This window comes from Musa acuminata, chromosome BXJ1-6 (genome assembly GCF_036884655.1).
Source record: "Musa acuminata AAA Group cultivar baxijiao chromosome BXJ1-6, Cavendish_Baxijiao_AAA, whole genome shotgun sequence".
In the NCBI taxonomy this organism is placed as follows: Eukaryota; Viridiplantae; Streptophyta; class Magnoliopsida; order Zingiberales; family Musaceae; genus Musa; species Musa acuminata.
In genome coordinates this window covers 45,862,909-45,883,429 of record NC_088332.1, presented here as the reverse complement: position 1 = coordinate 45,883,429, position 20,521 = coordinate 45,862,909, and the positions used below count along the sequence as shown (strand labels likewise).

At 42.8% G+C, this 20,521-nt stretch overlaps 4 protein-coding genes across 5 annotated transcripts; all 4 read left to right on the top strand.

The window, feature by feature from the left end:
• The first annotated feature begins 1,014 nt into the window (after positions 1-1,014).
• LOC135677902 (plant cysteine oxidase 2-like) lies at positions 1,015-3,321 on the top strand. Its single transcript, XM_065190315.1, has 5 exons — positions 1,015-1,574; positions 2,064-2,176; positions 2,277-2,424; positions 2,503-2,709; positions 2,975-3,321. Exons 1-5 carry the CDS (start codon positions 1,343-1,345, stop codon positions 3,106-3,108), a joined length of 834 nt encoding a protein of 277 aa, XP_065046387.1. The 5' UTR covers positions 1,015-1,342; the 3' UTR covers positions 3,109-3,321.
• Positions 3,322-4,524: 1,203 nt separating this feature from the next.
• On the top strand, positions 4,525-7,920 carry LOC135677592 (putative disease resistance protein RGA3). The gene has a single exon (XM_065189953.1). It carries the CDS (start codon positions 4,525-4,527, stop codon positions 7,918-7,920), a length of 3,396 nt encoding a protein of 1,131 aa, XP_065046025.1.
• Positions 7,921-9,081: 1,161 nt separating this feature from the next.
• Positions 9,082-11,914, top strand: LOC135677354 (phospholipase D alpha 1-like). The gene is made up of 3 exons (XM_065189589.1): positions 9,082-9,272; positions 9,349-11,254; positions 11,348-11,914. The coding sequence occupies exons 1-3, from the start codon at positions 9,165-9,167 to the stop codon at positions 11,779-11,781; spliced, it is 2,448 nt and encodes an 815-aa protein (XP_065045661.1). The 5' UTR covers positions 9,082-9,164; the 3' UTR covers positions 11,782-11,914.
• Positions 11,915-13,617: 1,703 nt separating this feature from the next.
• On the top strand, positions 13,618-20,339 carry LOC135677353 (glycerophosphocholine acyltransferase 1-like). 2 transcript variants are annotated; one of them, XM_065189588.1, is made up of 8 exons: positions 13,618-13,851; positions 13,966-14,073; positions 14,161-14,218; positions 14,337-14,437; positions 16,951-17,046; positions 17,118-17,211; positions 18,329-18,566; positions 19,792-20,339. In XM_065189588.1, the coding sequence occupies exons 1-8, from the start codon at positions 13,774-13,776 to the stop codon at positions 20,150-20,152; spliced, it is 1,134 nt and encodes a 377-aa protein (XP_065045660.1). In that variant the 5' UTR covers positions 13,618-13,773; the 3' UTR covers positions 20,153-20,339. The 2 variants fall into 2 exon arrangements, with proteins under 2 accessions (XP_065045660.1, XP_065045659.1); XM_065189587.1 differs by having other exon boundaries at positions 13,619-13,851; positions 13,954-14,073.
• The last annotated feature ends 182 nt before the right edge of the window (positions 20,340-20,521 follow it).

The window sequence follows — 20,521 nt, the reverse complement described above, 5'->3', positions numbered from 1 at the left end:
GCAAGTATGTGCTGTATGTTATGGTTCATTTTGTCCTGCCATACACTGCAAGAAGAAACCTTTTGTTTTGGTGCACTCATCCTTCCTTCCTCTCTCTCTCTCTCTCGATGAGTTGGTAGGATTGCAACAAACAGCCAAAGATTGACCCAATATGACTTCTCTCTATCCATTTAGCTTCAAAGGCCTAACAAGTGCATCATATTTCTGTGTGCCATAGGGTAGCTCTTAGGCCTAATGGCAGCAATGATAGGTGGGGCAAAATCTAACCTGGTTGACTGATCTGGAAATGGGAATTTAGATTCCTTTCATGCCAGATTTGGTCAGAGAAGGGATAGCTTTAGCTGCATCAAGCACAAATATTTTATGGATGCATCACTGCCTTACATTAAGGTGTCAAATCTCTAAGACAAACACGAAAGATTGGTGACTTTTTGAGTCTTTTTGGATCATTTGTTTTCTAGTTCAGTCGATGAATGAGGCCTATCTTGGAAGTCCAACTGGAACAAGTCATCCATGGTAGTAGCTTTGAGATGAACTGGCAGACAAGGGTGGTGGAATCTATTTCTTTTTCGTACATTCCCATAAACCTGTTAATCTGATTTGTGACTCTAATAATTTGGTGTGGATATACAACATTTTTTATAGTACATTTGATTTTGAATTCTATGTTTCATTCAACAATTTGACTCGGTGGACCAAAAAAGTAATCGATCCATTATATCGACAAAATCATTCAAATAATTCAGCGGCAGTATTTCTTTGAAATCTATGACCAGCAGATTGATCATATTTGCTAGCATTAAAATGGCCATATACTGTTCATCTTTTACGAGCTATTGTTCCTTCTTTCGAGTGCTTGCCAAGAATGCTAACAAGAAGATTTTTGGTTGGAGGTAAAGGGATGTCAACTACTACACTGCCATCCAATCACCAACATCACGATCGTGGCACTAATACAAACGAGAAGGGGATAACAATCCAAATAGCTGTTTGGAGTAGCCCACAGGAAACCGGAGAATCTCCCTTGTTGTCGAGGTCCCTGGATACCTCACCCAGAAAATAATAGCATGCAAGAAAAGCTCTTCTTACCTTCTTCTTCTTCGTCTGATACCACCAAGCCATTCTTGGATCTCCATCACCTTCTTCCTCCTGTGGAAGAGCCACCAAGAAGGAAGCACAGAGAACACAAAGATTTCTCCTCTGAGTTCTGCATAGAAATTAGAACACATACTCTGCAGCTGTGTCTTGCTCTGTTTCTTTGTCCTCTGGTTGCGCCAAGATCACTTCTTTTTCCCATTCCTCAAGTTGTTGGAATCCCTATTCTCGTAAAGTTCCAATCTTTATGAGGATTGACGGCGAACTGGCGAAGCAGAAGGGGAGCGGCGAAGTGGCCAAGGAGAAGAACAGGTGCTGTTCCAGGAAGAAGAGCAAGAGGCAGCAGAAGAAAGCCCTGGCGGAGCCGATGCCGACGGTCGTGCAGAGGCTGTGGGAGACGTGCAAGGAGGTCTTCGCCGACAGTGGGCCGGGGGTTGTCCCCTTGCCGGGCGACGTAGGGCGGCTCCGGTCCTTTCTTGGTACCACCGCCCCACCAAGCTTCGGTTGTCTTGCGTGAGATTTGTGTTCTGACCGAGTTCAAGCGGATTTCCTGCATGGGATTTTTGTTCTGATGCTAATCTGTGCGATTCCCATGATTCTTAGTTTTGTTTGGGGAAAAAGATCACTTCTTTTGCTTTCCTGAACCTTCAGATATGTGCGGTTTGAGTTCTTGAGCCATCAGCTTTCTTGTAATGGTCAAAGTAGATAGCTCAGGCCATGGCAAGGTGAAGCGCCAGGCATCTTAGATTCCTCATGTCCATGATTCATGGAACTTTGAGAGTAAAGATGCTTGTCAGCTCGAGACGTTTTAGATTGCCAAGCATATCCTTCTTCTTCTTCTTCTCCTCTGTGGCAATGTGGAATTCAATCTAAAATGCTGTCATGGCTGTTCTTGCAGCATCTTCTGAGGTAGCATATATCAGCAGGGTCACACCTCTTGCTGAGCTTGTTGTCTTCTTCTCATGCAGATGGCATGAAACCGGCAGATGTTGGCCTGCATCCAAACCTGCCATTTTTCCAGGACTTCAAGGGAACTCCTCCGGTGACATATCTGCACCTTCATCAGTGCCCCAAGTTTTCGGTATCCCGACAACACGAACAACTTCAAATCTTGCAATCAACGAATGCATCGGATTGCAGATGCAGCCTTCTGAGACCAAATGCTTGACTGCATTTTGCAGATTGGCATCTTTTGCCTCCCTCAAGCGGCTGTCATTCCACTCCACAATCACCCAGGCATGACTGTCTTCAGCAAGCTTCTCTTCGGATCGATGCACATCAGGTCCTACGACTGGGTCGATTCCAGCAAGCAAATCAGATCATCTAATGGTGAGGTTGATGTGGTCGTGTTCTGTGCAGCCTGATCTTGCTCTTGTCGTCGAATCATCATTCCTTCTTCCATTCCAGGAGCCTGTTTGGCGAAGCTGAACACTGATTCCGTCATGAACGCGCCTTGTGAGACCTCCATACTTTATCCTGCGGCCGGAGGTAACATGCATTGTTTCACTGCAGTGACCCCCTGCGCGGTGCTGGATGTCCTCGGACCACCTTACAATGGGCCTGAAGGCAGGGATTGCAAGTACTACACTGAAGTCTTGTGCTCGAATTTTCCTGGTATGTTCTTTATTTTTTCCTCGGAAAAACAATTATATTACTTCAAAAATCTAGAACAATTCGAATCATGCTCATCTGAGTACAAAATCGAGAACAACTTTGGAGGCTACTTAGATCTTCAAACTAGATTCAAACCAAAAGTTTTTGTATGAGTTGAAACATAGTGAAATCCTTGAAGCCATTTCTACCCAAAGAAGTATGAAATCACTTGGAAGACATGTGATCGCTTACAAGTTCTTCATGCGTTTGTTCTTTTCGATTTCAGGCAATGCAGCAGCATCGGCTGCGCCGGCCGATAACGATCGGTATGCTTGGCTGGAAGAGAGGCAGGGGAAACCTGATGATTTCAAAGTTCGTGGTGAAGAATACAAGGGTCCCAAAATTGTGGGATATTATTGATATGCAATTTGAGAGATTCGCTAGAGGATGAAGATCATGTGTTTGAGATGTCAAATCGATGTGTTGACGATGCAAATCCATCACGTATGTGAACAAAAAGCTCAAGAGCAAGTATCTAGCAATGTTTTATTTAGCACATGATTTCAAGGCATAAACATGAATATAAACTTGTTTATTCACTTGCTATAAACATAAATGATAAGAGGGTAAGCAATGTATATTTCAAATGTGAATTGATATTTGGTATTTTTTTTTTCAAATCATATTTGGCCTGAATGTTGCATTATAAATGTTCCAATGTTACCTAATTGTAGTATTAGCATTTGTAGGATGCTAATGTAGTTTTTAAAGTATCCTATGATATTGTCTAAAATCATAAGATTGTCAATATGATTTAGAAAGAAATCAACATGATTTTTTTTTTATAAGATAAATTTTTATTTATTTATTTATTTTCTAAAAATTATTATATGTTCATTTATATGATTATGGCCATACAAAGAAATTTCAAGATGACATTTATTTATTTATTTTATTTTTTATTTTATTAATTTAAATAAAATATATTTTTTTTTATCAAAATAAAAATATAATTTAAATAAAAAAAAATAAAAAAAAATAATTTTTTTGTCTATTATTTATCAAATACTCGTATCATTCTACGACAACTGCGTAAGCACTCAAATCTATTTCTCAAAATTCACATTAAAGTTGCACATGTATACCCAAACCCAATCTCAAATTCATTGCCTTGGCCTTCATGTTATGGTATTCTTAGGCAAATATTCTTCTCTTGGATGAAATTGAACCCACTCAAATCTTTTGTAGGGTGTTCAAATTGAATCAAACTAGAACTAAACTGGTCTAAAATTAGTTCGGTCCAAATCAATTCGTAAATGGTTTGGCTTCGAAAGTTATAAATAATTTCAACTAAAAATATAATTTCAACATAATTGAATCGATTTTAATTCCAATAAATATTAGTTTAATTGAGTTAATTATCTTAAGTTATTGATTCAGACCAACCCAAATACTCAATTTCACAAATCATATAGGTCCACTTTCACAAATCTTCTATGTCAACTTAATTGGATTAAGATTCATTTTATGATGATGATTAGGATCACATATGTTCATGTTCTTTTGACTTTGTGATTTGTCTATGATAATTGTTCTTTTAGTATTGAATGATGATGTTTATGTACATCTCGATGTTCCTTTGATGCACGCAATTCTCGTCACTTTGTCGGAAGAAAAGCAAAGGAGGGGATTCCAAATCCTCTTCTCTACTCCATTGTTTTCTTGATCCAAGAAAAAGAGAAACCGATCATCCCTACCCATATCTATCTCGGCATCCCTAATTGCCATAGTGAGCGTCGTGGTGGCCGTACTTTGTGAGGACGGAGAGATCCACATATGGCGGCAATGTTAGCAACAGAGCTGCGGCGGCTGAAAACGAAGGCGGCCGCCCTCGCAGCGACGGAATCGATGCTGCGTCTGCGCCTTTCTCGCCGGTTGTCATCCCTGGTGGAACGCCTCTGCGTCATCCACCGAGTCTGTGCCTATCCAGAGAAGCAACAAGCAGCTGGCAAGAAAGAGGAGGTGGAGAAGTGGCTGAAGAAGCTGCAAGAGGCAATCCTGCGTGCGGAGGACTTGCTGCACAATCTGAAGCTTAGGCGGCTGCCACGGGAGACGAAGGCACCGGTGGTGGCGAACGCAGCGCGCGAGTTCTTGCTCCGCATCACGTCGGTGTTCCGCTTTGCTGCAGACCGCAGATTGAGAGCAACGGTGAAGGTGTTCGACGACCTTGTCATGTTGGCCGGGAAGGTGTTCTCCGAAGTAGACTCGGCGCAAGTCGTTGAGGTTCCTTTCCCAATGCCTGCAACCTTTCGCGGAAGAAAGGATGATAAAATAAAGATTAATGAACTGCTCGATCATCATGGTGGACCTTTGGTTGCCATCCTGATCGTTGCCATAGCGGGGTCAGGCAAGTCGACCTTGGCCCGAGTCATTTACGACGGTCAGAGGGAAAATTTCGAGGCTGCAATGCTAGTAGACCGATACTACTCTTGTGAAGTAGCAACGAATGGTTGGAATCGTTTTCGCTATCTGCCAGTTACGGAGCTCAAGATCGCAACAAGTCTCATAGTAGGAGAAGAGGTAGCACCTCCGATCACGGATAGGGTCGATGATGGGGAACCATTTCTGTTCGATTCGGCAGTGCATCGAATCCGGGAATCACTAATTGGAATGAGATTTTTGATTGTTCTACTTGACATCAACAACATAGCTCGTCCGGATTTGTGGCAACGGCTGATGCAGGCCTTACAGGAGGCGTGCCTGTATGGAGGAAGCACGGTGATCATAACCACAACCAACACTGCACTTCAATCGACCATGCTCATCGAACATCATTCCTTCAGTTTGGGTGGCTTGTCACGCTTAGATAGTTGGCTGCTGTTCCAAGAACATGCATATTTTATGATGCCAGATTATGTGGAGCACCATTCCTGGGTCGGCGCCGTATGCCGTGGGCATCCGTTGTCATTGATCATCCTAGCTATGAAGATTCGCTGCACCGCAACGCAAAGTATTTGGTACGTTTCATCCACTCCACCTAGTGGAGATATTCCTAGACTTTGTTCCGACATAAAGCAGGTGTATGAAAGATTGATCCACGGTGGCGCACGTAGTCCGCTATCGCCGGACATACTCCGTGATTGCTTCACATTCCTGTCGCTGTTCCCGGAAGATTACCGTTTTCGTAGGGAGGAGATGGTCGACCTGTGGGCTGCGGAGAACTCGATATCATTGGATGAAGCCGATACCTACGTCAAAGCTTTCGTGCAGGAAGGCGCCTTCGTCCTCTGCGAGCCGCAGGATGAACATGACGGTGAAAGCACGCCTCGCAGGGTGGCATACAAAATGCCAGACCTTCTCCCCTACTTTGCACAGCATGTCGGTTCCAGCAGTGTCCACTCTACGCTGACGCCTGAATTCTTTGGTTCGACGCTTTTTAAAACGAAAGGCTTCCCTTCGATCTGCCAGCACTTGTCGTGCGTTTGTGATCCGAGGTCACCAGAGTTTCCGATGGACGTGCTCCTTAAAGGCTCCCCATGGCTGCTGCGCACGCTGCTGCTACTAACTGCATCATCAAATGAGAAGCGCGAGGTGACGGACAATGCTGAAGGTATCGAGTTCGCAACTTTCACACTCCTCCGAGTGTTGCATGTACGTGGAATCACATTCGGAAAATTGTTTCGTGGGGTTGGAGCGCATTGCAATCTGGTTTACCTCAACGTTTCACACAGCGACACCGAAACACTCCCTGAATGGATCGGTGACCTTCCCGAACTGAGGATCTTGAAGCTCTCTCACTGCCAGAAGCTCCGCAGACTTCCCAAATCGATCACCCGGCTTCGGTACTTGGAGAAGTTGGACCTTAAAGCTTGTTCCTTGCTTGCAGGAAGTTCGCTGGAATGGGTCGGCAAACTTTTCCGACTGGAGCACCTCAACCTTTCACAAATCGACTTGAAGTCACTTCCTGGATCCGTAGGCAAGCTTTGGACGTTGAAGGCCTTGGTACTGGCGGACTGTCAGAGAATTCGGAGGCTTCCCGGATCAATCAGAAAGCTCCTGTGCTTGGAGAAGCTGGACCTTGAAGGGTGCCATTTCCTGGAGGAGTTGCCTGACAACCTGGACAGCGTGATGAAGAGTCTCAAGCTTTTGAACCTGCTCCGCTGTCCCTCCTTGACTCGCATGCCTCTCGGTATCGGACGAATGTCAAGCCTCAAGAGTTTGCCGAGATTCGTGGCGAGTGATGAGCTCGGGCGAAGCGTCATGGAGCTCCATCCGCTCTCTGATCTTGAAGGTGAGCTTTGGTTGGATAAGCTCAACAAGTTGGTGGATCCGGAAGTGGCAAGACAAGTAAAGCTAGAGGAAAAAGAGAAACTTGAGGCATTGACGCTCCGTTGGGAACGCTTCGATTCAGAAGAACATCCAGATGAAATGCAGCAGCAGCCGCAGGAGAATGTGCTCGAAGCCCTTCGACCGAACGCAAGCTTGAGGTCACTGAAGTTGATCCTGTACACGGGTAAACAGTTACCTTCTTGGATGACTAACGAACTGACTTATCGTACATCACTCTTGGATATCAGATTATTCAACCTGAAAAGATGTGGTCTGCCCCCGCTTGGGCAATTACCACTTCTCAAGGTAGTCAAGATCAGTGGTATGGATGCGGTGGCCGAGCTGGACGACTCCTTCTATGGCGAGACCGGCACATTTCCCTCGCTGGAGAGTCTCACTCTCTCTCAAATGTCAAACTTGACGGGATGGTTGATGCCTATGGAAGACAGACATGGTTTGTTCCCTCGTCTTGCTCGCTTGACATTTATACAGTGCCCCAAACTTGAGCCGCCCAGCTATTCTATCCCATCCATTACGACATTGACAATGTGGATGAACAACGAGAAGCTCTACAGCTCAGCAGATCTCAGAAACATGGCTAGGAATGTGACGAAGCTCTCGGTTTCCTTGTGTCAAGATCTTGGGGCATCCTCGACGACGTGCCAGGGATTCTGGGGCTTGACCTCCCTGGAGGAGCTACAGATCTCCGCATGCCAGAATTTGACATGTTTGCCGGAGGAGATGAAGCAGCTCAGTTCCCTTCGAAGCCTACAGATCATTAGCTGCAGCAACATGAAGAGTCTGCCAAAGTGGTTGGAAGATCTACCTTCCCTCCGTTCCAGAGGAATACCGTCTCGTTTAGAATTAATCATCGAAGGCTGCCCTTTGCTGCAACGACGATGAACTAATCCGGCTGTTGCTGCTGGTGCTGTTGATTCCACGAAACCAACCTTCAAGATTCTTAAGATTGTGGAAAGCTACCCTTGTTTAAGTAGTCATTTGATTGTTATTTTATTTTTGGCATCTCTTTGAAGCCAAATTTGAGGTGAACTTTTCCTTCTGTGTGTATCGAGTGAGTCGTAAATGGCTTGATGAGGATGGCTTAGATAGATGCTTTGATTATTGGCCTTTGGTATATTTGATGTGTAAGAAATGATATGATTTTTAATTAAGTTATCTCCTTTCTTTGTAAGATTTTACATAGAACAATAGCAGCAATCCTCCCTAATGACGAGGTCAAATTACTTGATTGCATCATGCATAAAAAAATTTCATATTATATTTCTTGAACCTGCCCTCAGGTGGGGTGGTTAAGTTGAATTGTGATTACTCTGTTAAAGAGTTAATGTGAGAGAAATATTGGTTTTGTTATTAGAAGTGATACTGGTGACCCATTCTTAGTTGGGTGCAAGTATATGAAGGCATGTGTTTGATGCTAGGGGCAATTTTTGTAGAAGCAATAATAGATTTCTTTTTTAGTAAAATAAAAATAAAAAATAAATACTAAAAAAATTACCATATGAGAATTAATTTTATTTTAAAAAAAAAATAAAAATAACTAGGAAGAAATATCAATTGCACTAAAGAATGCACAAGTACAATAATCAATAGAATAGGATGTCAAGACCAATATATTAGCTTTCTTTAACATCAGACCAACGGTTGGGGATATCATCAAGTTGCTTTTGTGACCGTATGATGTGGTGGGCGACAGTTGATGATGGCGACAAATGGCAAACAATTAGAGTGGCAGCACCATAGGAAGAACCTGCGCTATGAGAATTGGGTGATGAGCGATAGCAGTCTTCTGCTCTTCAATCTCCGCCATGCATATCCACCAGTGTAAAGCGTCCGTCTGACCTGCAGTTGGAGGATTCGTGTGTCTGCCAATGTTTCCACCACTTCATCCATGGCTTCGCTAGAAGAGATGCATCCTCATCATCGATGTTGACATGTAAGTATCTACTCCAAAAGCATGAACGCTTTTTGGTTGCACGGTAATCTTTGTCATGTTTTGTGTGTTCTCCGTTGTTACGAGATAGATATATAGATAGATAGAGATATATAGACAGATAGAGAGAGAGAGAGAGATTCTCCGCTCACGTTGTCGTTCTTTCTTTCTGAGTCTGTCAACAAGCAAGCAAGCGATGTCGCAGTTTTTGCTGCATGGAGTTCTGCATGCTACGATTTTTGAGGCGACGTCGGTGTCCGACCGGTGCAGAATCACCCGCCATGCTCCCAAGTTCGTCCGCGAGGTGCCTGAGCTAACTGAATCCTTCTTCCCTTCCCTTCCTTTTGCTTCCTTTCATGTTGGATTAACGCTGCATGCAGCTCGTCGAGGCCGTCGAAAAGACGGTGAGTTTCGGAAAGGGGTGGAGCAGGTTCTACGCGACGATCGACATCGAGATGGCCCGACTTGGTCGGACGAGGGTGATCACGGGGCACCACGGGAATCCCCGCTGGAACGAGTCCTTCCACATCTACTGCGCCCACACGGCCGCCAACGTGGTCTTCACCGTCAAGCTCGAGGAGCCGATCGGAGCCAGAGTGGTCGGAAGGGCGTCTTTGTCCACCGAGGAGCTCCTCGGCTGTGCAGAGGTCGACCGGTGGCTCGAGATTCTCGACGAGGACCGCCGTCCTCTCCGTGGCGGACCTGCGATCCATGTCAGTCTCCGCTTCGTCGCGGCCGACATGGATCCCAACTGGGGAAGGGGCGTGCTAAGTATTCGCTACCCGGGCGTCCCCCACACGTTCTTCTCTCAGAGGCCGGGCTGCAGAGTGACGCTGTACCAGGACACGCACTCCTCCGACGGCTTCTTTCCCAGGATTCCGCTGGCGGATGGCAAGCAGTTCGAGGCCCACCGATGCTGGGAGGACATCTTCGACGCCATTCAGGACGCCCAGCACCTGATCTACATCACGGGGTGGTCCGTGTACACTGAGATCACGTTGGTGAGAGACCCCCGGCGGCCGAAGCCCGAAGGCAACGTCACTCTCGGAGAGCTGCTCAAGAGGAAGGCGAGCCAAGGCGTTCGGGTGCTCATACTCATCTGGCACGACAGGACGGCGTTGGGACTCGGATCGGTGCACTACGGGGGCATCATGGACACCCATTGCGAGGACACCTTCCGTTTCTTCGAAGGCAGCGATGTGCACTGTGTCTTGTGCGGCCGGGATCCCGATCTGGGCGACAGCCTCGTTGAGGACGTGAAGGTCCTCTACATGTTCACCCATCATCAGAAGACCGTCATCGTCGACCACGCGATGCCCAACGGGAACTCCACGATGCGGCAGATCGTCAGCTTCGTCGGCGGCATCGACCTCTGCGACGGGAGGTACGACATGCAGTTCCACTCTCTGTTCAGGACGTTGGCCGCGGAGCACCGCAACGACTTCCATCAGCCCAACTTCGACGACGCGTCCTTGGAGCGAGGCGGCCCGCGGGAGCCATGGCACGACTCCCACACCCGGATCGAAGGCCCCGCCGCCTGGGACGTGCTGTTCAACTTCGAGCAGAGGTGGAGGAAACAGGGAGGCAAGGATATTCTCCTGCGGCTCACCGATCTGTCCGACATCATCATCCCCCCGTCTTCCGTCATGTTCCCCGAGCACAGAGACACGTGGACTGTTCAGCTGTTCCGGTCCATCGACGCCAGCGCCGCCTTCGGCTTCCCCGAGTCCCCGGAGGATGCCGCCGCGGTCGGGCTCGTCAGCGGGAAGGACAACGTCATCGACCGCAGCGTTCAGGACGCGTACATCCACGCCATTCGTAGGGCCAAGAACTTCATCTACATCGAGAACCAGTACTTGATCGGGAGCTCCTTCGGGTGGAAGGCCGACGACATCGAGCCCAAGGACATCGGCGCGCTGCATCTGATCCCCAAGGAGCTGTCGCTGAAGATCGCTAGCAAGATCGAAGCCGGGGAGCGCTTCGCCGTCTATGTGGTCATGCCCATGTGGCCGGAGGGCGCGCCGGAGCTGGGGCAAGGCCAAGCCATCTTGGACTGGCAGCGGAGGACGATGGAGATGATGTACACCGACGTCGCGCAAGCGCTCCGAGCCAAGGGAGTGGAAGCCAACCCCGAGGAGTACCTCAACTTCTTCTGCTTGGGAAACAGGGAGGTGAAGAGGAGCGGGGAATACGAGCCTCGGGAGCATCCGAAACCGGACACCAACTACATGAGATCTCAGGAGGCGAGGCGATTCATGATCTACGTTCACAGCAAGCTGATGATAGGTGAAACCGCGGTAGCAGCGATTCACTCGCGACGAGTCTGATTTCTCCACATCCTCCTAATCTACGTTGCTCGTCTCCGATGCTGTGTTTCAGTTGACGACGAGTACATCATATGCGGGTCGGCCAACATCAACCAGCGGTCGATGGACGGAGGAAGGGACTCCGAGATCGTCATGGGGGCGTACCAGCCGTACCATCTGTCGACGACGGAGCCGGCGAGGGGGCAGATCCATGGCTTCCGTATGGCGCTCTGGTACGAGCACCTCGGCGTGCTCGACGACGACTTCCTCCACCCGGAGAGCCTGCATTGCGTGCAGAAGGTGAACAATATCGCCGAGCTGTACTGGGACCTCTACACCGGCGAGCGGCAGGACGGTGACCTCCCCGGCCATCTTCTTCCCTATCCCATCGGCGTCACATACGACGGCAGCATCACGCAGCTGCCGGGCTTCGAGTTCTTTCCCGACACGCGGGGCCGTGTTCTGGGAACCAAGTCGGCCTACATCCTGCCGGTTCTCACCACCTAAGTAGTATGTCTCAAGATTATTGGATAAGAGATTGTTATGGCAATTAATGTTGTGGGCTTGTGATGACAAACTACAAGAATAATGTTTTGACTTGTGAGAAAATAAATAAAAGCTTGCGATTGTGTGATGGAAATGATTTGTTTAACAGAAAGAATGGTGGATTTTTTTATGAGCAACAGCGGATTTTATTTATGATAAGAGATTTAAATAAAGAATTTTTTATCATAAAGATAGAAATAGAAAAAAATAAAAAATTAGATAAATAACAGAACAAATGATGAGATCGCTACACACTCAGAGGATGAGTACATGTCTCGTCTCACGTGTCCCACTTTAAACGTATATGTTTAGACAGACGATAAGATATGAAACATTAGCTTTACACCACTCTCACACAGGTTTTTGAAAGAGCTTGTTGATCCATTTTTCATTGATATATTATAATGTTATGATCTCTATATATAAATATAAGAATAAAATATATTACAATCATATAAAATCAAATATATATTATTTTAAAGAAAGATAATAATCTTGATTTAATTTTAAAAATAATCCTTTTCTATTTATTATATTTATTATATATAAATTTTCATCCATGTAGAGATAAATATTAAATGAATTTGATTTTTTTATTTTTTTATTTTTTGTGAGTATATATTTTCATGTTACAACTTATTACCATAAGTATAATATCCTTAAATTAATAAAAAAATTATTTTACAATGAATTTTTTTTAAAAAAATCTTCTTACAAAGCATCATAATTTTAAAAAAAATTGATAAAGTATCCCTAATCACGTGAAAAGGGTCATTTTACTTTTGCTTTTATTGGAACCATTGTCATCGCCTCAACTCACCAATCACCCCTATTATTTAGCAACTCCTCCCATTAGGCCTAGTGATAGAGGCACAACCTTCAGCAAAATCATTATCGCTTTCAGCCCTCACCCCAGCGTTTCGACTATAGACATAAAAAGAAAGAGGTAGCTCACCTTTGCCCACAGCCTTTGTAAAACTTCTTCATCGTTGTTAATCGGCAACTATAAAAAGAGTGGTTTGCAAGACCGATAACCTTCATTGATTACGAAAGGACCATCGAAAGAGACGATTAGTGGTATGGAGGATAGGGATCAATAGGGATAGAATAATCATTTTAAAAAATATTCGATGAAAACATTTTAAAGTTGGAGTACTATTTAAGAAATTCTTAAATTTAAAGATTTTTTTAAGAATTGGTTCATTATCCTTTAATGAATCAATTAAATTGCTCTTACGGCGACTATCACTGTACCACCAATTGAATTGAAAGTGACTTCACTAATTTCGGCATTGGTAAATATCGCATAAAATAATATGGTGTTTCCGCTTATAACGTTTTGTTACAACAGTTTGATGCTGTTCTTAACAGCTAGCCGTTGTAACATCATCATAATTTATAATCGGGTGACGGATGTCCTCCGCGGCTGAACTACCGCCTCAATGCTTTACTTACTCTTCTAGATACAACGACTTCAGCTACCTTCCTTGTGATTGGAGTCGCGAACAGATACGTGGAGTGAGTTGCACGTGGATGCCCACAAGTCATTCAATTATGAGGCAGGTAGACAAGGGGTAATCTAAACTTAGTAGGAAAATTATTGCTCATCGCTTCCGAGAAGTTAGACAGTGCTTCACACAGCGACAAAAATGGCCAGAAAAGACACTCAAATAATCAATTATTACTGAAAGATGGTCAGGTCCGACCATCTTTGTGTCAGAACCGACGGTCTAGATTCATTTGGGTGTCCTTTAGCGTCGGTTTCGTGGGGTTCCATAGCGCTGCCAAATACCGGGGCAAGAAGAGAGTCGCGTCTTGCCCTCGAGACTTCGTTTCTCACAACCCTTCCCCCTTCCCAGCCTCCTCACCATCTCTCTCTCTCTCTCTCTCTCTCTCTAGACGAACAGTAGACATCGTTTAATATTTGGTAGACGAAGAGTAGTAGTACAGGGGATGGGAGAAGGTGAGACGGGGTCCGATGAAGGAGAGGCGTTCCAGAAGGTGCGGCATCGAATCGCGGATCAATCCAAGGTATGCACATATGCTTCAGTTTCTCATGCATATTAGTGCGTTGTTTCATCTATTTTTGGCTCTTGCTATGGGTTCCATTTTGGTTCGATTGTTGTTGATCAGAGAGTGGTCCAGACGAAGGAGATCCTGTCGAAGCAAGCGGCGCAGACGAAGGAGATATTGTCAAAGCAAGCCGTGAAGATTGCTAAACAAGCCGAGGAACATGAGCGTATTATATTCAAGGTACTTCGGTTGAGCAGATGTGTTTCACCCTTTGTTGTACTAAAAGTTTGGATCTTTAGCCCTTATTTGGTTCTTTTTTATACCCAGGTGACTCATCTGTTGGGTGTTCTTGGATTTGGTGCTTTTTGTTTCATTTTGGGCGCTAGTAAGTTGTTATCGGTTTCATGTTCTCTCGTTTGGTGAAAGATTTGCCGTCTATAAAAAATTTGATGATTGTGAATATAGGTTCCACGATTTAGATATGTTCTTCTTTTTTCAATTAGGGCCACAAGATGTTCCCTACGTGTATTGCTTCTTCTATGTCACGTTCGTTCCTCTTCGTTGGATATACTATCGGTACAAGAAATGGCACTATTACCTCCTGGTGAGAACACATTCTGTGATCCTTGAAACTTTGGTCAATCTTCCATTCTTTACAATGACGAACGTTGTTGTGTTATCTGAAAACGTTAGCCTGAATTGTGATGTTGACTTAGTACGGATTTGCTAGACGTAATAATTAGTCTGTTTTAACTTCTTTGATATAAGGCAATACTTGTTCGATACATTAACCCAGAAAATGCTTGACAACAAACCATGACACTTCAGAAGAAGTTAATCAGTGTAGATTTTATTAAATAAATTGCCAATAGTTTTTAATTTTTGTAGGAATCTTCTTTTCTTGATTTATTGTCATCCCCCTCTGGCATACTTTCACTGAGATCTAAAAATCATGTGGGAAGCATAACTGTGCTTAATATTACTTTTTTTTCTCTAAATACACTATTTCAAGGAGAGCCTTTATCTGCATCATTTGGATATCTTTATGAATCAACAACCTTTTATATTTTAGAATCTTACAGTAGGTCAATATCATTTAGCTACATATCTTTGTCAGAGAAGTGGAAGTTGACGTTGATTGAACAAGAGAAGTGAAAGATCAAACAAGCTAGATTAAAATCAATGGAATATGACATGCAAAGAGGTTCCCTGTTGAGTTGTTGGAAGAGAGGTGTCTCATTTCGAATAAGGTGGCCCATGATAGATGGCTCCCATGTCAGATGGGTAAAAAGATGAAACAAAATATCTGTTAATGGTATACAGTGTTCCCGTGACCATCCTTAAATAGAAAGTTATGCATTTATATTTTTGCTCAAGTATTTTTCATCCTGTAAGCAACTATTGTGCTGTCTACTGATAACACTTAGAATAGATTATTACATTTTCTTTTAGTTTTCTGCATCTGGAAGGCCCCATAGTTCATTAAAAGTGTTAATATTTTTTTGGTGTAAAAATGTTGGTTCAGATCTTCTAATCTTCTGGGTTAAGGAGCTTAGAACAATGAGCATGAGTTTTTTTGTTTCTTCTTTTTGAATTGGCGCAACTATTCAGACTTTGGTATTTGGGTTCTATCAGGTATGTCCTTTTTGTGACAGACATAGAAGTCAGAACTGTATTATAGTTCTGTATCTTCTGGTGTCATAATTGGCTGTTAAAATGCTCGAGTAGAATCCCTATGCGTCATTGAAGTATTCCTGCAGGAAAGTCTTTAAAGCATCCATAAAGTTTTTGGCTGCAAAGTAAAGTTGAAGTATCTTATATGCATAAATCTTTATAATTGGTCAACTTATCCTATTTATTTACTATATTTTTGTCCACATACCTGACTAATATGCAACAACAAAGATGACATCGTAAAGTTTGATCATACAAGTGGGTTTCTTTTGCTTTCTCAAACGTCTTCTGTGATTGAAGTCTGCAACCTATCCTGAACTCAGGATAAATCATGGCTTATGACATGAATGATTGCAATGTATGAAGATTTGTGGCCTTCAAACTGGTAAATAGTCTCATTGTGGGGCATTACGAGGCCCTAGCTGATTCAACCACCTATGTTTTTTTTTTAAATCTAATCACTTATGTTGCTTTGCAAGAAATAAGTGAAATAGGATGAGACTTCATACTTACAAGTAAGATCAGCATGGTTTTATGGTTTGTCAAAATGGTTACCATCTGTGAGTGTTTCATGACTAGTGGCCTTCAAACTGGTAAATTGTCTCGTTCTGGAGGCATCACGAGGCCCTGGTTGACTCCTTTACTTGTGTTGCCTTGCAATATAGGTGATCATCAGGAGGAAACATTGAACTTAGAAGTGAGATCTGCATGGTTGTATGGTTTGTCAAAGTTCTGCCTAAGCATGTTTGAAGACTTGTGGCTTTCAAATGTTAATTCTCTCATTCTGGGGCATCGCAAGGCCTTAGCTGACTGCTTTGCTGATGTTGCTTAGCAACATAAGTGAACATTATGAGGAGTCCTCATACTTGGGAGACATTGTACTTACAAGTAAGATCAGCATGATACTATGGTTTGTCAGAAATGGTTACCATTCAAGGATCAAAGTGTTATGTCATGGTTAGGAAAGCCAGACAATTTTTCTGCTTGCTTTAGCCTTTTTTTTTTTTGGTAACAATTTGTGGAATATAAGTTAACTAGTTTGAACTTGTAAAGATGAGACTTTATGCTGGCTGTCCCTCTCAAGAGCTATAACAACTCTTTACTGAAAAAGGGAAAAGACAGCCCATAGTTTATACCTTAGATTTTCAAACTTTGTGCATCACAGATTTATAACAAATAAATTTCTAATTGCTTGGTTGTTATTTTCTGTCTGTAGAATGTAATTTCCATTTATCTTCTTTGCATGTTGGTTTCTGATGTATGGTTATCTATCTCTTGTTTTTTTTTGCTTTACTGCTTACTATTATTTTTCCAGTTTGTCAGAATGTTGTGTTTGTTTTTGAGACATATTTACTGCAATATCCAACCTTTCTACTTCCATGTAATATTGTGCACTACTAACTTTTTATTTCAATATACTAACAAGTCCTTATGTTTTTACAGGATTTCTGCTACTATGCAAATACATTCTTCCTAGTAATGCTACTCTTCTTTCCAAAGAATGAAAAGCTTTTTATGGTTTGCTTCTCATTTGCTGAAGTAAGAACTTATCCCTGGAACTTTATGGAACATGTATAAAATCTAAGTAGCTAATATCTGACCTTATTTAGGGGCCACTTGCTTGGGCATTAATTGTCTGGCGTAATAGCCTGGTGTTTAGTTCAGTTGACAAGCTTGTCAGTGTTCTCATACATCTTTTTCCTGGTAAGTTAGCTATTTACTTGATAGCAGAATTAGCAATTACACTTGCATATTTATACACTATATATGTTCTTTAGCCTTTCAATTCCTATTCTGCACCTCTCTAACATTTTTCTGAAAATTCTTTTGGATAGAGAAATATTAAATATGATTTGTTTCTGTCTCTTATGTGACTTATTCATGTATTGTGTACATATGTAAATAATTTTTTTTATTGACATGCTATTTTATTATGCCATAAAGGTGGATTATTGATGTGTGTAACTTGTTTTGGACATCTCTGGTTACCTCGAGAGATGATGCCCAAATTTTTTTTCCATTTCTTTATTTCCTTATTTTTGCCATTATTTGATTGATAGAACTCTTTGCTGAGTAGGAATCAGATAGCATTGTTAATTTGCTGTTATCCAGGAAAAATCTGGGGATGCACTAGTAATGAGCTTCCATATCTGAGATGTAGATGTACTTCTGGGAATGTATCAAGTAGTCTCCATAAGGGGATGAACAGTGGTGATTGGTGAAGTTAGTGTAGAATGCTTATAAATACTTGATTCTGAAACATTTTTAGAAGGGTGTTTGTTGAAAGGCAATGCATTTATTAATGATGAGAAGTCAATAATGCATAACTCTAGAATATGGTGGATCCAAGAAACAAAGAAAGATAAAAAATCAGGGATAATGCTATATAGACTTGTATAAAAAAATTGTCTATTGGTGAAGCATTTTAAAGTTTACACCATGCAAAAATGGATATTTTGCAAAATCCTTGGACATCTAGTTTGATTTGAAATTTGACTTACAAGGACCTTTAGTGTTCATAGGAGTTTATCAACTAATAGACTTCCGTGTAGATTATGCATGAGTTTGGTGGATCTCCTGAATTTTGATTTTCTGTTAACACATAAAAGTACTTAAGTTGCAAACAATGAATTTGCATTAAGCAAACAAATTGGAGTTTTGGTCTCATTGGTATCAGATCACCAATGTGGATAAAGAAATTATTACATGGCAATTTCTCAAAGGTTTGGTTCATGCTTCCACTGAACTACTGCTCCGCAGTTCTTTATCTCAATCATTGCATTTGTTCCTTACCCTTGGAATATGTTGAACTACATTTCAGGAATCGTTTTCTTCACTATTCGGTGGTGGAATCCTGAAACTTTTGCTGCCATGCACCCAGCAGGGAGAGCAGCAAGGGTGTCATGGCCATATGTGGAGGATAAATCATACCTATGGACATGGTTATTTGTTGTTCCTCTAATTGCATATACCCTTTGGCAAATTCTCTATTTCCTCATTGTGGATGTTCTACGTCGTCAGCGACTCTTGCAAGACCCCGAAGTCATGACTTCTTACAGGTTTGAATATGTTTTCCTCAAGAGCCTTTTGTTTTGTTTATTTCCAGCAGCTATAATTTTGACATATTTAATTTTAGACTGTTCAATGGTTTCCATTATCATTTTTCCGACTTATAAAAGTGTGCATGTTGATATCCTTAGATTCCTCGATATTGATTGTTTACAAATCTGCAGTAGAAAGATCGTAACTGTTAAGATTTCTGCTATTTCTATATGATATGTTGAAAGCTGGAAGCTATTGACATGAAAAAAATGCAATTTAGTACGCGGGACGAACTCTATTGTTATATGATTCTTGGAAGTTGGAACAATTATTGGTCTAGGGAGCCTTTGTCTAAGAGCCATTCAAAATTATTTTATTCTTGAGAAACCAATTACCTCTTCCAATTAAGGAAGTTAACAAGCTCCTTGATGTTCTTTAGTTCATCCAGTTTTTTTTTTTTTTTTCCAGAGAGAAGATAATGCATTAACTTAGAAGATGAGGAGTACATGAAACACACTCAGCATCTGAGGATATGAGCTTAAAATGCTCAAAATGAAACTTCCCATTCCATAAAATGGTGGACTTGGTAGTCTTAGCAAAAAAAGGTACCTAGTTGCCAACACTGTTGACCTTTATAAATGTGACGGAGTGTAGCAGCTTGAAAAAGACTTGCCAAGTCTTGGATGTCTCTGATAATGTTCAGCGTTTGTGAAGGTGGTGCACTGGATCAGTTGATGATATCCCCAGTCCTCGTCGAAACAGATTCTAGATGACCTTGTGTGTATCTGTGTAGCATTGCAGCCTTTAGCCCTTCCTAAATGGCTCTAGCTTCAAAAGCATCCAAAAAGCTCGAGGGGGAAGTCTGCCACCCGAAAAAATGCAGTTTTGATCACAGTCCAATTATTTATTGCATAGCTCCGAAGGAGTTGCCGTATAGCAACAGCTTGGTGAAATACACCAGTGTGCTTGTGCTTGGTGTGTTTGACTCTTAACATCATTTCTAACCTTCCAAACCATCCACAACCCATTAGCAATACAATGTTACTTTTGCAGTGGATAACTCGGTCTGAATCTGTCACTAAAAAATAATGATACTGAGTTGCTTGTAGAACATAGTACATGAATCACTTTTAATCCTTTCACATGAAGCATAACAGTCTTTTCCTGTGGATTATAATTTATGTTCATAACCCGGTAGAGAGATACTTTTTGATCATTGAAGTCCTTGTGCCGGTGATACAGGGAACTCTCAAAGAAGGCTCAGAAGGCAAACAACATCTGGTGGCGGTTGAGTGGGCTGCTGGGTGATAAGAACCGACAAATTATGTTCATTTTGCTCCAAGCTGTATTCACAGTGGCAACCATGGCCCTTGCAGTTCCCATCTTCATGTCCTACAAGACGCATGTTACTTTCCAAATTTTCAAGGTCTCTGCAATCACATGGAATGGCGGCAGCTTCATTCTGGATGTCATACCCAGGCAAGCTGTCCTCAGGGAAAAGAAGAAACTGGAGATGAAACCCATTGTAGAAGAGCCGGACAGACTCTCGGCAGATCTCTCAACAAGCAGCCATGCCACCTCTGGCGAGCCAAGTGGGATGTAGATTGATAATGTATAGAATGCAAATATTCTGATTTCTATATGAGCCTTCAAGTTGAGGCAGAGACTGATATCATCTAGTTCTGTGTCCTCCCTTTGGTTTATTCTTCTTCAATGTTACAGAACTTTAGGGATATATGTTTGAAAACAAGGATTTTAATTTTGAACGATACTGACGGTATCGGACGGTACGTATCGGTTCGTTAGCAGATTGATACGTGGGTTGTTCATTACTGAGCGGTATCAGCTTGGCTATGACCTGGCTGTGGGGAGGGAAGAAGAAGCGTTGAGGGAGAATCGGGAGAATCTCAATATTTTTCGATCTGATATCATCCTTCCTTGACGATCTCAATCTAAGAGGTAACAGAGAGGC

What these genes read in the sequence shown, in the direction of transcription:
- LOC135677592 (XM_065189953.1), top strand. Translation starts at nt 4,525, where the DNA reads ATGGCGGCAATGTTAGCAACAGAGCTGCGGCGGCTGAAAACGAAGGCG.
- LOC135677353 (XM_065189587.1), top strand. Translation starts at nt 13,774, where the DNA reads ATGGGAGAAGGTGAGACGGGGTCCGATGAAGGAGAGGCGTTCCAGAAG. An exon ending in ATGAGCGTATTATATTCAAG is followed by an intron (nt 14,074 to 14,160) that starts GTACTTCGGTTG and finishes TTTTATACCCAG; the next exon opens with GTGACTCATCTGTTGGGTGT. An exon ending in TTGTTTCATTTTGGGCGCTA is followed by an intron (nt 14,219 to 14,336) that starts GTAAGTTGTTAT and finishes TTTTTCAATTAG; the next exon opens with GGCCACAAGATGTTCCCTAC.
- LOC135677902 (XM_065190315.1), top strand. Translation starts at nt 1,343, where the DNA reads ATGAGGATTGACGGCGAACTGGCGAAGCAGAAGGGGAGCGGCGAAGTG. An exon ending in ATCAGTGCCCCAAGTTTTCG is followed by an intron (nt 2,177 to 2,276) that starts GTATCCCGACAA and finishes TGCATTTTGCAG; the next exon opens with ATTGGCATCTTTTGCCTCCC. An exon ending in GCAAATCAGATCATCTAATG is followed by an intron (nt 2,425 to 2,502) that starts GTGAGGTTGATG and finishes CTTCCATTCCAG; the next exon opens with GAGCCTGTTTGGCGAAGCTG.
- LOC135677354 (XM_065189589.1), top strand. Translation starts at nt 9,165, where the DNA reads ATGTCGCAGTTTTTGCTGCATGGAGTTCTGCATGCTACGATTTTTGAG. An exon ending in CTCCCAAGTTCGTCCGCGAG is followed by an intron (nt 9,273 to 9,348) that starts GTGCCTGAGCTA and finishes CGCTGCATGCAG; the next exon opens with CTCGTCGAGGCCGTCGAAAA. An exon ending in TCACAGCAAGCTGATGATAG is followed by an intron (nt 11,255 to 11,347) that starts GTGAAACCGCGG and finishes GCTGTGTTTCAG; the next exon opens with TTGACGACGAGTACATCATA.